The 16,152-nt window shown below is 47.4% G+C and overlaps 1 protein-coding gene across 3 annotated transcripts; it reads right to left on the reverse strand.

Moving 5' to 3' along the window:
* Positions 1-1,503: 1,503 nt before the first annotated feature.
* CHCHD5 (coiled-coil-helix-coiled-coil-helix domain containing 5) lies at positions 1,504-8,175 on the reverse strand. 3 transcript variants are annotated; one of them, XR_005987672.1, is made up of 5 exons: positions 8,018-8,175; positions 6,569-6,709; positions 6,312-6,477; positions 3,585-3,706; positions 1,504-3,089 (listed from the first exon to the last, which is right to left on the reverse strand). XR_005987672.1 is itself a non-coding variant. In XM_041754112.1 (4 exons), coding segments are annotated over exons 1-4 (333 nt in total). In that variant the 5' UTR covers positions 8,020-8,174; the 3' UTR covers positions 3,528-3,682. The 3 variants fall into 3 exon arrangements, 1 of the variants encoding a protein (XP_041610046.1); XR_005987673.1 differs by having other exon boundaries at positions 1,504-3,103; XM_041754112.1 differs by lacking the exon at positions 1,504-3,089 and having other exon boundaries at positions 3,528-3,706; positions 8,018-8,174.
* Between the last annotated feature and the right edge of the window lie 7,977 nt (positions 8,176-16,152).

The raw sequence follows: 16,152 nt of genomic DNA on the forward strand, positions 1-16,152 counted from the left end.
ACCAAAGGTGAAACAGAGACTTTTGACTCTGCTTTCTGGTTAACATACCCTACCTCCTCACCTCTGCGCTCGACTGGCATATCCTGCCTCTTCACAATCCTGAGAGTCATCAGCTCATTTGATCACTTCAACATCTGCACATGTCTCTCTACATTGCCACTTGTCTCCTCCCCACACAGTTCTCAGTACTCCCCCCACCACCTCTAGTTGGCCTCCTCGGTTGAATATAGCCATCCTTTGTGAAGAGTCAAGCATTTTGAAAGCATTCATGTTATTGCAGTATCTCCACCAATGGTACCTGTGACAGGATGCAGTCATGGGAGGCAGCAGTAACAGGCAGCAAAGGTAGCTGAGATGCTGTGGTGGCTGCTGTGGAGGTAGCCAGGACAGGCTGCGGAAATGGTGGCTATGGCCACGGGTCACATTGCAATGAAAAGCCACTGAGTGGCTACCACTGAAGCAGCTGCTCTTTGCTCCACCAAAGCCCACTCTGCCTGTGTATCTGGCAAACAGGAAGCAGCAGGGGATTTAAAATTCCAGCCCCCTAGGTGACCCTGAACAGAATGACTGATGGGGGTTAGTGTATAATTACCCCCACCCCTTGAGGGGGAAATTTATGTTCCCCACTGTTTCCCAGAGTTCCCCAGAGGATTAAGATGTCACCCAGTGATAACTTGCTGGATAATGCAGCCTTGATGTGCTGCTTTCCTTTCCTGTCTCACTTCCCTCTGCCCTACCAGTGCCTTTTGGGGTCATCTCCCAAAGTGTTGCCTCAAAATCTGTTTCTGGGGGAACATAACCTAAGATAGTGCATCATGAACCAAGGATTATGATTCAAGCACAGATGGCACATTAACAAAAGCCAACCCTATGCCAAGCCATAAAGTCTCAACATATTTCTAAAGATTGAAACCATATAAAATGTGTTCCCAATCCAATTGCAATTAGGCAAGATAACTAGAAAAATCCCCATATGTTCAGAAATTTAAAAATACAGTTTTAAACTTCCAAATAATCTGGGATCAATGGGAAATGTAAAATAGAAAGGCTTGTGGGAAATTTAAGTGCATCATTAGAAAAGAAAGGTGGCTAAAAATCAGTGAGCTAAACCTTCACTTCAAAAAGAGAGAAAACAAAATTAAATCCAAAAACATAATTATAAAGAAGATAATTAAAAACAAATAAACAAAGTAAAGAATACCAGCAAGACCAAAAGTAAATTCTGTGAAAAGATTAATAAGTTAATAAACCATCAAGATTAAATAAGAAAAAAAGGAAGAGGGTACAAATAAAAAATGTCAGAAATGAGAAAGGGGCTTTCACTACACATTCTGTAGATCTTAAAAAGATTATATGAGGATATTATGAACAAATTTATGGTAATTTGAAATTCAGATCATGTGAAAATTCCTAGATAAATACAATTTACCAAAATACACACAGAAATAGAAACTATTGAGTTTTTTTTTTTTTTTTAAGATTTATTTATTTTGAGAGAGAGAATGCATGTGTGAGAGGCAGAGGCAGAGGAAGAATTCCAAGTGGACTCCGTGCTGAGCACAGACATGGCACCAGGCTCAATTCCACAACCATGAGATCACGACCTGAGCTGAAACAAAGAGTTGACTGTACCAACTGCACTATCCAGAAGCCCCCAAACTATTAAATTTTTATGGGAGTTTAAATGTGGGCAAAATCCCTTTCAGCCAAATGCCATCGAGAGGTAGTCTCCCCACCCCTTTAATCTGGGTTGGCCCTGAGACTTGCATTGACCAACAGAATGTGATAAAAATGATGACTTTGAAGTTTCCATTTTTACTTTCCCTGGGACCCCTGGTATACCACCAGATAAGGAAGCTGGTGTAGCCTACTGGAAGAGAGGCCACTTAAGAGATTCTAAAATGTAGCCTTAACCTGTTTTGTTTGTTATACTTTTTTTTTTTTTTTTTAATTGAGAAGGGCAGGGGAGGAGTTGGGGCAGAGGGAGAGGAAGAGAGAGAATCTCAAGCAGAATCCTCAGAGTATGGAGCCTGACATGGGGCCGATCTCATGATCCAAGTCAAAATCCAAAGTTGGGTTCTTAACTGAGCCACCCAGGGACCCCCTTATTACATTTCTTTAATTACACAGAGCAGAATCCCACTCAAGCTTACCTAAGCAAAGTGGGATTGACTGAAAACATACAAAGAAACCTGAGGACTCAATCCACATCCCAAGGAAACCAAAGCTAGGAATAGAAAGCCACTAGGCCCCAAGCAGCCCTTTCAGGGACCCCAAGAACTATCACATCCCTTTTCTCTACCGGGGTTTTCTCTGGTTTGTGCCACATGGCTTCTGATGGCTCCTACAACTATGCCTGCAGGACTTCCATCTTAGTTCCCAAGCCAACTGACAACTTTGTCTTAAAGAAGAAATCCCCAGGAGACTCTCTGGCTCATTTTTCCAAGGCAGAGCACAAGCCTTAGGTTTCAAATGGCTACTCCAGTCAGTGCTGGCCAGTCACTTCTAATTTCTACAAGTCTGGAGTCCCCTCCAAGGGGAAGGGACTTGTCTGAATGGTGAATCTGGGTGCAGGCGCTGGGCACACTGAGCTGGGCATTCCCAGATCTCTCACCCATATCTGTGTCTCTCTGCCCTTTGCCCCTTAGGACCTGCCCATGCTGACGAGCCCGTGATCCATCAGCTGGGCCCACAGAGTGTATATGCCCAAGAAGAAACAATTAGAAGCTGCAGCAGCCACTGCTAGTCCCTGCCCAGATCCACTCAGCACTCTTCTGGGCACTGAACGTTACTTACTTGATTCTCTGCTACTCTCCACTCAGGGCTTCTTTGATGGCAGGGCACGTGACCACACACAAAGAAGACAGTAGTGCTAAATGGTCAATGCCCATGAAAACTTGCCCCATGACAGATGGGAAGCTGGTGATCTATACCCCACTGAGTATAGAGCCCACTGCCCACTGTGATACTGGCTTGATAATGCACCTTTTATTGGTTGCCTTCTTCTGTCTCACTTCTCCATTCCTCTCCAATGTTTCTGGAATCACATTCCAAATATATTATCTGCACTCCATTCTCAGGGTTGGATTCTGGAAGAACACAACCAAGAGAGAACAGAAGTCCAGGACAGCAAACTGTAAGCCACACCCCTCAACGCAGCTGTTGTCAATAATAAAACCAATATTTTCATCCCCATTGCCTAGTGCCTATGTCTATCACACAACTGGCTCAAAACTCAGGAGGAAAAGAAGTGTGGTATTATTGCCCCCTTGCACCTCAAGGAAACACTCAATATTAAGACTTGGTAAATGGTCAAGTGGAAGGGAGAAAGAGCCTTTTCCCATGAATGTGCAGTAGCAGACAGGAAGCAGCTGTTGGCAGACTTAGCAAGGGAAGAGGGGCCGTCTTAACCCTGGGGAGCAGGCCCTTTCTTGGCACACGGAGTGAAGGTGGGGAACAGAGGAGCAAGGTTTCCGCCCAGCCGGCTCTCCAGGGCCCCCTCAGTACTGAAGGCAGAAGTCAAAGCCTTATATACAGAGTGTTTATTTATTGTGAGTCCTGCCATCCAGAGAAGCCAGACTCACATCCAGGGCTGTCATGACTCCATCTGCCCGCTCTTCAGGGCTGGTGGCATCAAGTGATCAGTCACTCAGGTCCAGTTTTCCTATGGTTTAAAGGGTCCTCAGGAGGTAGGAAGTGGCTTTGTCTGTGGAAAGAACACATTGACATCTACTAGCATCTATTTTGTGCCTGGCCCTAGGGCCACTGCTGGGGAGATTATGTAGACACAGCAGAGACTGCCGTTGCCAAGTCCAGAGTCTGGATGGAAGAGGGTATCAGGGGATGACCTTGGCCATCTGCCACGTGAACATGTCTGACACAGTGAACTATCACCAGGAGCAAGGAAGGCACCATTTGCTGTCTTTACGGAGCACCTTCTGTGTGCCTGGCATTGTTACAGGGCAATGGATAAAGGGCACAAGTCACTAACTCTAGGAAGAAAGAAAACAAACAGGTAAAAAGATGTCAACTGGATCAATTCTACAAAGAAAAGTAAATCAGGGTAAAGAGCACAGATGAGTGTGGAATGGGAGGTATAGATAGCACTTCAAATTGTTAGTTATGTGAACGTAAAATGTCTTTATATCACGTCTCATGAGAGGAGACCGGTTGTGTGTTTGCCACTTTGTAGAGAAGAGATCGGAAGAGGCTTGAGTCTCACTGCCTGCAATCAGGGGGAAAGCTGCAGCTGGGCTGCCATCATCTCAGAGGAGGAGGACAGTGAGGAGGGCCAGGTATGGTGGTAACTACCCTCAGTGCACTGAGGAGCTGCGAGCAGGCTGTAAAGGGGAGAGATGTGACCTGAACTCTATTTCCACAAGGTCCCCTGGCTGCCAGGGGAGAGCAGATTTCGGGGGCAGGATGGCCACAGGAAGACCAGGGAGAGGCTGGCTGCTAAACCAGGGAGGGGACGAGTCCTGAGATGGGAAAGGAAGGTCTTTACTGTTCAGATGCCCAAAAAACTTGAAAGAAAAGACACATGACTAACATATAACCAATACATAGATAAAGAAACTAATGTGAACAGTATGCAATCATTACTAAATAATTTCTAAGAATTAAAAGTCCTTTCTGCTAGTGTCCGCTCTTAGGGCCTGAACCTTTCACTTATTACTGCCTAATTAAAACAAAATGAGGACTGCTGGACCTAGTAGAAGGGGATCTGCCCCATCTTTAGCCAAGAACTCTGAAACAGGCAATGGGAATGAAGGTGTTAGAAGGCAGTAAGATATCAGCCATGATGGAGGGAGCCAGAGACCACGGTGGGGAAGAGGATGGGCCAGCATGGGAGGTGTTCGGAGGGAAGCGATATAAGCCAGAATAGCAAGCAGCCAGGTAGCTTAGAAAGGGTGGTCCAAGAAGAAGGAAACAGTTGGATAAAAGCCTGTCAACAGGAGACATTCACTTGAATAAATGCACATTCGCTGTGGCTGGAACACAGAGTTTGAGGCAGAAAGTGGAGAGCGGTGGGGCCAGAGTCCACACCACACAGGGTTCTATACACTGTGCTAGATTTTAGATTTGGCCTCATGGAAATGAAGAGCTATGGAAAGGTGTTTTGTTTTTTTAAATTTATTTACTCATGAAACATACAGAGAGAGAGGCAGAGAACATAGGCAGAGGGAGATGCTGGACTTGATCCCAGAACCCGGGGATCACGAATTGAGCCAAAGCCAGACACTCAACCACTGAGCCACTCATGGGCCCTGATAGAAAGATTTTTAAGTGAAACAGAACATGGGGCCTGGGTGGCTCAGTCGGTTACGCGTCCTAACTCTTGATTTTGGCTCAGGGCATGATTTCAGGGTTGTGAGCTTAGGACTTGTGTTAGTGTGGAGCCTAATCAGGATTCTCTCTCTCCTTTACTCTCTGCTCCTCTCCCTACTCACATTTTCTTTTTCTCTCAATAAAATAAAGTAAGTGAAGCAGAACATGGTCAGATTTCCTCTTGGGTTCACTCTGGAACTCACAGACAATGGACAGAAAGCCATAATACAGAGCATAGAAGCTCAAATGAGAGAGTATTAAGAGAGGTGGTGCAAGACGGTGACTTTTGCCTTAGGAGTGCACAGTCCAGTGGGGAGGAGGCGGCAAGCATCTAAAGTAGCATTTCTCAACTTTGTTTTAAATTACTGCTCCCCAGGGGGTCTTTTAAGACATTTTCTAAAAACTGCAGCCATCCATGAAATTTTCGTATCATAGTCATACTGCATGCCTATTTATGTACTGTATACATCAAAGAGGATAAGACTGCTTTGCCCCCTCTGCACCACCTCACCCAGTATAGCTGAGGGGCAGTGAGAAAGGGAAAAAGAGCAGATAAGGAAGGAGGTGGGTGAGATCAGCCCGGGGAAGAACACAGAGAACCCAGCAAGGACCTGGGATTTTGTTCTCAATGTGAATTGGGAAATTACTGAAGAGTTCTAAGGAAGCAGCATATAATGTGACTAGTTTCCAGTTCCTAAATGGTCTCTCTGGCCACGGCGTGGAGTCAAGTAACAGGGGATTTTGAGAGTCACAGAAAAGGCTGGGGGCAGGAATCCTGTATGTGAACCAGTTGCAGGTGTCTTGACTAAAGCAAGGGCTATGGGAAGGGGCAAGAGGTGATCATGTTCTGGATCCCGGATGCTCAGTGCAGGTCTGTGTGGGGGGATAGGGTGGGGCTGAGGATAACTCCCAGGTCTTTATTCTGAGCAACTAGAAGGATGAAGGGGGTGAGAACAGATGAACCCTCCTCCCTCCTGTCTCACCTCCGTAGCTGAGGGTGAGCGTGGTGGTTGCACCTGCTCAGCACACTGCAGGAAGCGGCGCACATGCTCTGCACAGTTGCCCACAGCTGCCTCATTCTGTCGAAGACACTCTTCAAAGGCCTCAAAAGGCTCAGCACAAGCCTGGCGGATCTGACGGATGATTGGGCTGTGGAGGTAGGGCATTTCAGGCATTCAGACTTCCACTCCACCCTGCCACCCCCAAGCCCCCACACCATCCCATTCTTGCCCCCACTCACTGGGAGGACGTGCACTGAGCAATACTCATCTTAAGGTGGTGACAGTCTCGCTGCCATGACTCAGGCTTGGCCACCACACACTGGCCATATTGCTCCAGCTCTCGGCCACAGTAGCGAGCAGTGATCTCCAGGGCCGCTTGCCTGTGGGACATGGTGGGCTGAGGATGATTCCAAGCAACAGACAAGAAAGGGAGTTCTGATCTGGGTAGGAGGGTGGAATGGGGAACAACACTAGAGATCTTGGGCAGATCTGGGAGTCTGAAAGATCCTGGGATAGGGCCAGGGAGATGGAGGGGAAAGTAAGGCATGAGCCCTGGGGATTGTATAACAGGCTGGGGGCTTCTCGGAAGATGGTGAAGCTCTCTTCCCAAAAAGGTCTAAGTATTTAAAGACAAGCCTTGGAGCCCTGGAAGAAGGGTCTTGGTGTCCAGGCATCCCTCAACAGGGCCTAAGAAGTAATATTTTGAGTCCTGGGAGAAAACCTGGGAGCCCTAAAGGGGTTTGGAGTCCTAAAAACAGGTTTAGAAATCCAAGTGATGGGCAGCCCGGGTGGCTTGGGGGTTTGGCGCTGCCTTCGGCCCAGGGTGTGATCCTGGAGACCTGGGATGGAGTCCCACATCGGGCTCCCTGCATGGAGCCTCCTTCTCCCTCTGCCTGTGTCTCTGCCTCTCTCTCTCTCTCTGTCTCTCATGGATGGATGAATGAATGAATGAATGAATGAATAAATAAATAAATAAAATCTTAAAAAAAAAAGAAAGAAAGAAATCCAAGTGATAAGAGCTTGGGTCCTGGGGAAGGGTCTCTTGACCTGAGGCTTAAGGATTAGGCCTGAGAACAGGAGTACTGGAAGTGAGGCTTGAAGCCCTGGCGTGGGCTTGGGGGTCCTGGGGTGGGTCTCAGAGTTCTAGGGACCTGATGTGGAAGCCGTGGGTGAGGCTGGGGCTCTGAGACAGCTTTGGAGGATCCTACAAATAAGCTCTTGGGAACAAGATCTAGAGATCTAGACCGGGATCAGTGGTCTAGGAACCAGTCTGTGGGCGCTACCGGTGAGGTCTGGGATACTGCCCAGATCCAAAGGTTCAAAAGGTATGGTTAGGGGACCTAGGGGGATGAACCCGGAGCTGAAAGAACGAGTCTGAATACAGAGGTCCTGCGACAATTCTGGAGTCCCAAGGTTGCAAGCGGACGGGCAGTGCCTGGGGTCCTGGGGACCGCGACCCGGCGGATGTTAAGCGTGGACCTGAAGAGGCGGGGTCTAAGGATTCAGGGGGCGGGGCCTAGACACGCAGGGGGCCGAGACTTGTCATGGACTGCGCTGAATGCTAAGGGTCGGATCTCCGAGGAACCAAGAAGCCAATCAATCCTCCCGGAGTGCTGGCCTAGGTCCGGGTCACTGGGGAAGAGAGGGAGAGCGGCGGCAGATCCGGGGTAGGCGCTCCCGCTACTCACATCTCGAGGCCGATGCCCGTAGGAACTCAGTCAGGGGGGAGCGCCCCGCCTTTTCCGGTACAGGGTGTCATGGCGGCGCCCAGCTCGGCCGTCCTCGCCTCGTTTTCTTTTCCGGTCGCAGAAACAGCAAGCAGCCCATTCCCTTTAGGCCCCACCTGTCATGGCGGCGCCCTGTCTCTCCTTCCGGCCCCGCCTCTATTGGCGGCGCCTGCGCAGTCACCGCGGCCCCTCCCCGCCCACCCGCAGTCGGCTTGTCGCTGCAGCCCTTCCTACTTCCGGCTTGCGGAGGCCGCGCGGGAATGCGCCGGAAATGCGGACGCCTTCTGCTGCGTGCGCTCCCAGCCACCCCTCCCGCCGGAGCCGGTAGCGAGCGGCCGCCGTGGCGGGACTCTGCGCGGGACTCAGAGCCGGGCGCCTGGAGCCGCGGGGCCGCCTTCCGTCTCGCTCAAGCGCTCCCCGTCCTCCTGGGATGCGGGTACTTGCGCGCACTCGGAGCTGCGGAAAGGGGGTCGCCGCCAGAGTAGGACCCACCCCCCCCCCCCCCCCCCCCCGGCCTGAACCTCCTCCCCCTCCCCCATCGCCTCTCCCTGGGTTACCCAGACCAGGCCCCCCTCCCCCTTCTTGGCATAAGCCCTGGGGCCACGCCAGACTCGAGTGATTATGGGCATGTGTGATTCTTTAATTCCTCCTGGCGAGATGCTGTTTCCACCTCTTGATCTGTTCTCTAGTGTGAGACCTGAGGGTACGTTTCCCACCGGCTTGGCTGGGCAGGAGTACCCCCATCCATGGTCAGAGAGCAGGCATCGGCCCAACCGTCCAGTATGTGGAGACTCCAACCGAAGTGAGCCAAAAATGCACGTCATCATAGTTTTGAGGAACAAGAGGTATTTGTGAGCAAGTGACAGCTGCTGGGAGAATCGGTGTGCTCATCTGTAAATGGGGATGATGATAGGGACATCCTTTCCATTGAGCATAGTGTGTGTGAACAGTTCAGGGCAGAGCCTGGACCCTCAGGGGTTCTGGGTAAGTGAGAGCTGTCAGGGGAGGCTGTTACTGTGAGCTGCCCTGGTTGGCCCTGGACATAGGATTGCCCCACTGGCCATCTGCACCTGCCTTAGATGACAGGATTAGGTCACCAGAGGAAGGCTTTTCATCCAAAGCCTTCCTATTCATCCTTCCTGCAAAAACTTCCCAAGTGTATTTTTGTTGGGGAGGAAGGGGGTGGGGAACACCATCAATGACAGAGAACACTTAGGGACAAATGAGGACTGAATCCTCATATTTTTCTCTCCTGAGGAAGTGAACTCTTAACCTGTCCCTTGCCACTTCCTGAATTTTATCTCAAAGTCCCTATAATGTGCTTCCTCAAGGGAAGGGGTTCAAACATCTGGGCTCACAAGTAGGTACAATGAAGACCTCAAGAGGAGACACCCCTCCTCTGGGGAGTGTGACATCTGTGCCTCCAAGCTTCTGGATGGGTTTTGGCCTATAGCTCAAGAGTGTGACTAACTTCCTCTCTAGGGATCAAATGTAAGGCCAGCCTATGGTGTGAAGCCGGCCTGGGTTTGAATCAAAGATCTTGAGCAGAATCTGCTCTCTGGGTTTCAATTTCCTCTAATAGCTGCTCATGATACCCTTATGAGCAGAGACTGAAATGACACCTGCAGAGCACGTGGTGTGGAGCACTTTGTACTTTCCCTTTCTAGCCTTATCAGAATTTATTACTATGTTTGTGTATTTTCTGCCTACTTCAAGACTCACGAAGAAAGGGGTCTTACATCGGTCTCCTGGTCACCGCTGGATCCTCCCCCCATAGCATGGGGTCTAGGAGAGTAATAAAGGAATGAATGAAACCATAGGCTCAGGATTGCACGAGGGTAAAATGAGATCCAGTCATTGTTTTGTGTGGTACTTACTACATGCTATATATGTGCCAGGAACTGTTTTAGCTGCTGGGGAAACAGCAGCAAGTAAAAGAAAAAAATTATACTGCTAAAAATGGTATACAATGTGATATTTTGATATACATAGGCATTGTGAGATGATTACCACAGTCAAGCTGATTAACATAGTTAGCATTTTTTAAGTGTGATGTGATGAGAACATTTGAGATCTAATCTCTTAGCAATTTCCAAATATATAATATATTAACTAATGTTATACATTAGGTCTCAACTTCCTCATCTTAATAACTGAGTTTATACCCTTTGACCAACATTTCATTTCTCCCACACCCCAGGACTGCCAACCACCATTCTGTTTCCATGAGTTCAACTTCGATCCCACATATAAGTGAGGTCATGTGATATTTGTCTTTCTGGGTATTTCACTGAGCATATAGTTCAGGTAGGGCATGTGAGATTTGATGAGGGGCAGGGAGTGTGATGGGTGGAAACAGGGTGCGGGGGAGAGGGTAGGAGGGTACACTTGTAGAATGTGACCCACCCGGAGGGAGTTATTATCTGGTGCTTTGACCCCTGGCCAGACAGAGCAGCCACAAATGGCAGTACAGAAACAACTTTGACCAGATGACCTGTGAGCTGGCAGCAAAGTGAGTCCTGACCCTTGACCCCCTGAAGGGGCCATGTGGCAGGAAGGGATGGTGCTTGGGTGTGTCGGTGATTTCTTGATGGTGTTACAGGAAGAGCACTGGAGACCAGGAGGGGGTCTCTTGGACTCCTGAGGGCTCCTCTCCCCTCAGGTATCTTCACTGCCACCTTCATTTCCTGTTTTTTTTTTCTATCTTGTCTTTTCTAGAAGCTCTCCCTCTTGATCTTAAGTTTATATGATGGGTGGGAGGCAAGTCCTGACAAGCTCAATACATGTAAAATCTCCAAGCTGAGGATAGCAGTGAGCAGTCATGCTCCTCCAGCCACATTACTTTTCTCACCAGCCAGTTGGCTAGTGACCTAGAGCTTCAGGACCATCCCTCCTCTGGAAATAGTGGCACAGAAAATTGTTAAGAGGAAACCACGTACTCCGACACTGAGGGGGGAGGTGGTGTCTCCCAGCTCTTGACTTCTTTATTCTCCATATTACACTCCTTACTAAGAAAAAAAAAAAAAAAAAACGCAAAAAACCTTTCACTTTCTTACTAGTGTCTCCTGGCTCCCTTGCCTCTCAGATTTACTCCCACGGAGCACAAAGCCTTTGAATTCCTGGGAACTGCAATGGATCCCATCCCTGCCTCCTGCTTCTGGATTCTAGCCACTTGTCAGTGTAGGCAGGGGCCAGTGAGGCTTGGGAAAGGGTCTACTTGTTGGGTCCTGCCATGCTGTGCACACAGGACTGTATTAAGGGTGCTGGGCGAGGGAGGGCTTGGGAGGAGGGGAAAGCCACAGCTCTGTCCCAGAGAAACTGACATGTACCAATTTAACAACCTTCTTAAGTGATGATGGGTGTGAGGCACAACAGAGGGTGTGGTGCCCCCATGGTGAGGTCAGCTCTGCTCTCTTCTGCCTCCTGGGAACTGGTCTTAGGCAAGACCTTGACCGTTCACTCAGGGCAATTCCTTTCCTCCTGTACTGGGCTGCTGCCAGGTGCTGGGGTTCCAGTGGACCTGGCCACCTCAGCACTGCCTGCCCCTTCCTTATCAACTGCAGGTTCTTAGGGTTTGAGGCACAGGAGATGCGGATTCAGAAGCTGCAGCTGATGAGTGGGTCCTGGTGCCGATCTCTTTGAGGTCCTCGGGAGCTGTGGGCCATAGGCTGAAAAGGTGTGCAGAAACCGTTTCCACCTAGAGGACATTGCCCTCACTCCTTGGCTTTGTCTTCAAGAAGCAGTAATTGATGTTTGAAGTAGCACACTGCACCACTTGGGAAGGAAAAGTGTGGGAAGGGTTAATTAAGTGGTTGGTTTCCCATACAGCCAACCTGAGCCTCCTCTCCAATCTCAGTATTACATTCCATCCACATGGAGGCATTGCACATTTGGAACCCATGCTAGTCTGTGAGCTGAGCCACTGGCTTTCTGAGGTTGCTGTAACAAACTGCCACAGACTGGGTAGCTCAAAACAACAGACCTGCATTTTCACAGTTAAGGAAGCCAGAAGTCCAAAATTAAGGTGCTGGCAGTAGATTCCTTCTGGAGGCTAGGAAAGGGAATCTGCTTCAGGCCTGTTGCCCAGCTCCTGGTGGTTACAGACAGTCCTTGGCATTCCTCAGCTGGTAGACACATTACTTCCATCTCTTTACTCACTTCACCTTCTCTGTGTGCTCTCCTTCTATAGGGACACCAAGGCCAAAACCCCAGGGGGCGCTTTCACCTACATCCCTTTGCCACAAGCTGCACTGTTTCGTTACCAGTAATGCTTGCAGTTCAAAAGGCTCACCAGGACTAACTGGTCAGAGGGGGAGGGCAGCGCGGGCAGCTTGTGGGACAGTAGTCTTAAGCACTTCTGCCCGCACCAGCTCTTCCATCATCTGTGGTAGGCTCGTCCCCACATCCTGTGCTGCCTCCCCACACCACAGGGCCTGGCTGGGGCACCTGCTGGGTCCCACAGATACTCATTCCACTGGCGCTGTCCTTGTAACATCTGCCCAGTGGGGTCTCTTACCATCAAGAGTTTTAAATAGGGCAGCCCGGGTGGTTCAGCGGTTTAGTGGTTTAGCGGTTCCGCCTGGGGCGTGATCCTGGAGACCTGGGATCGAGTCCCACATCCGGCTCTCTGCATGGAGCTTCTCCCTCTGCGTCTCTGCCTCTCTCTCTCTCTGTCTCTCATGAATAATAAATAAATAAAATATTTTTAAAAAAATATTTAAATAAATCTTTTAAAAAAGATTCAAGCTCTACACATACTCGAAACATCTATTTGTATAATACATCTTGCAGTTCCTGTTACAACCACTTGGGTGTATAAAATGTCCATTAAATAAAACAGGTTACTTTCAAGGACCACAGTGGGGCAATTCATTTTTGTTCTATCAATTTTTAAAAGATTTTATTTATGTGACAGAGTGAGAACAAGCGTGCACAACCATAGGGAGCAGGAGAGGGAGAAGCAGGATCCTCACTGAGCAGGGAGCATGACACAGTGCTCCGTCGCAGGAACCTAGGATCATGACCTGAACTGAAGGCAGAAGCTCAACTGACTTGAGCCACCCAGGTGCCCTGTTAACAATTTTTTTAAAGATTTTATTTATTTATTCATGACAGACACAGGCAGAGAAAGAAGCAGGCTCCATGCAGGGATGGAGCATGGATGTGGGACTCGAAACCTGGTCTCCAGGATCACACCTTGAGCTGAAGGCAGATGTTCAACCCCTGAGCCACCCAGGTGTCCCTCTCATTTAAAATATTGTTATGCAATTTTCCATTCATAAATATAAGTAACATTGTATTACATACAGCTCCATCCTTTCCTTGAAGACATTTGTTTTGGACAGATACCCCACATTGAGGGATTTTTTTTTTTTTTTAAAGATTTATTCATTCATGAGAGACACACACAGAGAGGCAGAGGGAGATGCAGGTTCCATGCAGGAAGCCTGATGTGGGACTCGATCCCGGGACTCCAGGATCATGCTCTGGGCCAAAGGCAGGCGCTCAACCACTGAGCCACCCAGGCCAGGCGTCCCAAGACATCTGTTTTGTAACAACATTCCATTTGTATAAATATGTATCATGTCTATACCTGTCTGTATCCCTTCACTGCATACACTGATTTGTGTTATACCAACATAACAAAGAGATACATAAGGTATCACCCAATCTTATGGCAAAAAAAAAAAAAAAAAATCTTGATCTGAACTTCACATCTTATACGAAAACTAACTCAAGGGGTTCCTGGGTGGTTCAGTCAGTTGGGCATCCAACTCTTGCTTTTGGTTCAGGTCATGATCTCAGGGTCCTGAGATTGAGCCCTGCCCTGCGGCGGGCTCACTCACCAGGGAATCTGTGATTCTGCCTGCCTCCCGTTCCACACCACCACTCATGCACTCTAATAAATGCATAAATCTTAAAAAAAAAAAAAAAAAACCTCAAAAGGGATAAATAGATCATAGATTGAAATGTACAGCATAAAACTATAAAACTTTTAGGAGGTAATAGAAAACTTTTGGGCTTGAAGAGTTTTTTTTTCCTTAAGATTTTATTTGAGAGAGAGACAAAGAACCCAAGTGGGTAGGGAGGGGAGGAGATACCTCACCAAGCAGGGAAGCCCCATGTGGTTTGATCCCAGGATCATGACCTGAGCCAAAGGCAGATGCTTAACCTACTGAACCACCCAGGAACCCCTGGGCTTGAAGAATTCTTAAGACATGACACCAAAAACATGATCTACCAGAACCAAAACCAAATGATAAAGCATAAACTGTATTATGGAGTGCCGAGTGGCACTAAGGAGTAAATTACTGACACATGCAAGACCCTGAGTGGATCTCAGGGGAATTGCACTGAGTAGAAAAGGACAATTTCAAAAGATCACATACTGTATGATTCCATTTATATAGTATTCTTGAAACAACAAAAATTATAAAGTTGGAGAACAGATTAGTGGTTCCCAGGGGTTAAAGATGGTGGATAGGGTTGGGGACAGCTATAAAGGGAAAACATGGCAGAGCCCTGTGGTGTGGAGTAGCTGTGCATCTTGATTATGTTGGTTACATCAATCTGCACCTGTGATACAATTGAGCAGAACTACACACACACATACAAATGAGTGCATGTAAAAATGGTGAAATAGGACTAAACTCTGAATTGTCCCAATATCAAGTTTGCAAATCTGTTAATTTTAAAAAGCAAATGGGGGATCCCTGGGTGGCGCAGTGGTTTGGCGCTTGCCTTTGGCCCAGGGCGCGATCCTGGAGACCAGGGATCGAATCCCACATCAGGCTCCCGGTGCATGGAGCCTGCTTCTCTCTCTGCCTATGTCTCTGCCTCTCTCTCTCTCTCTGTGACTATCATAAATAAATAAAAATTTAAAAAAATTTAAAAAATTTAAAAAGCAAATGATTTCACACATATGGGGAATATAAGAAATAAAACAGATGAACATGGGGCAGGTGGGAGGAAGAGAGGCAAACCATAAAACAGACTTTTAACTATAGAAACAAACTAAAGGTTGCTGGAGAGGAGGCAGGCAGGCAGGATCATTAAATGGATGATGGCTATTAAGGAGGGCACTTGTGATGAGCACTGGGTGTTATATGTAAGTGATGAATCTCTAAATTCTACTCGTGAAACTAATATTATACTATATGTTAACTGGAATTTAAGTTAAAACTTGAAACAAAGTTAAATTTTATTACCATTTTTAGTGATCCTAAAAAAATTGGGAGACTTGGAACAACATACTTCCACTATGGGATTGTGATATAGGCAGAGACTGGAATGGGGTAAGTTCACCTGGGATTCTACTAACAGCAGGTGGAAGTATCAACCAAGAGACTCGAAGTATTTTTCCTTTTTTTCACCCCCCATGTTTCATGAAGCAAAGCCAGGGTATACTTTTTCCGTCTACCCCTATCTGCCTTTTATTTAGTAATAGACACCTAAACCCAGACTCAAGAATTATCTTTGTAAAGTTTAATATCAAAAGGCATGTATTCACGAGTGAAGACAATAAGTTTATCTACTGCCAACACTGTTTATAATAACCAAAGAATGGAACTGCCCAAATATGCATCAGAAGGGAATAGTACAACCATACAATGAAATATTGTACATGAATAAAATAGCCACTGGATTTTAGAGATTAGTATGAAAAAAAGAATATAAAACATCTCCATAAATTGTTAGTATTTATTACATGTGAAAATGGCATTTTGGCTATATTACATTAAATACAGTATATGAGTATTACCTCTAAGATACGGAACAAGAGATGAACAAATAGGGATACCTGGATGGCTCACTTGGTTGAGCGTTTGCCATTGGTTCTGGTCATGATCCCAGGGTCTTGGGATAGAGCCTCCCTGCTCAACTCTTTTTTTTTTTTCTTAAGAATTTTATCTTATTTTAGTTAAAAAAAATAATTGTACCGCCAAATGAAGAAGTAGCTTTCTTTAGGGGAAGGTGAGAAGGGAGGAGGAAAAAAAAAAAGCAATAAGCCAAAGAAAAAGAATTTTTTATATTCATCTGTATGAACATATCTGCCAAGGCAAACAATCCTGGGCCAATGCTGCCGCACTGGGGTC

The sequence above is a fragment of the Vulpes lagopus genome, chromosome 5 (genome assembly GCF_018345385.1).
Source record: "Vulpes lagopus strain Blue_001 chromosome 5, ASM1834538v1, whole genome shotgun sequence".
NCBI classification, from domain to species: domain Eukaryota; kingdom Metazoa; phylum Chordata; class Mammalia; order Carnivora; family Canidae; genus Vulpes; species Vulpes lagopus.

Bases quoted from the DNA above. Each gene is read 5' to 3' on its own strand.
- CHCHD5 (XM_041754112.1), bottom strand. The intron at 6,478-6,568 runs GTGAGTGGGGGC...CTACCTCCACAG, and splicing joins GCTCAGTGCACGTCCTCCCA to CCCAATCATCCGTCAGATCC. The intron at 3,707-6,311 runs GTGAGACAGGAG...TTCTTTCCACAG, and splicing joins GCTCACCCTCAGCTACGGAG to ACAAAGCCACTTCCTACCTC.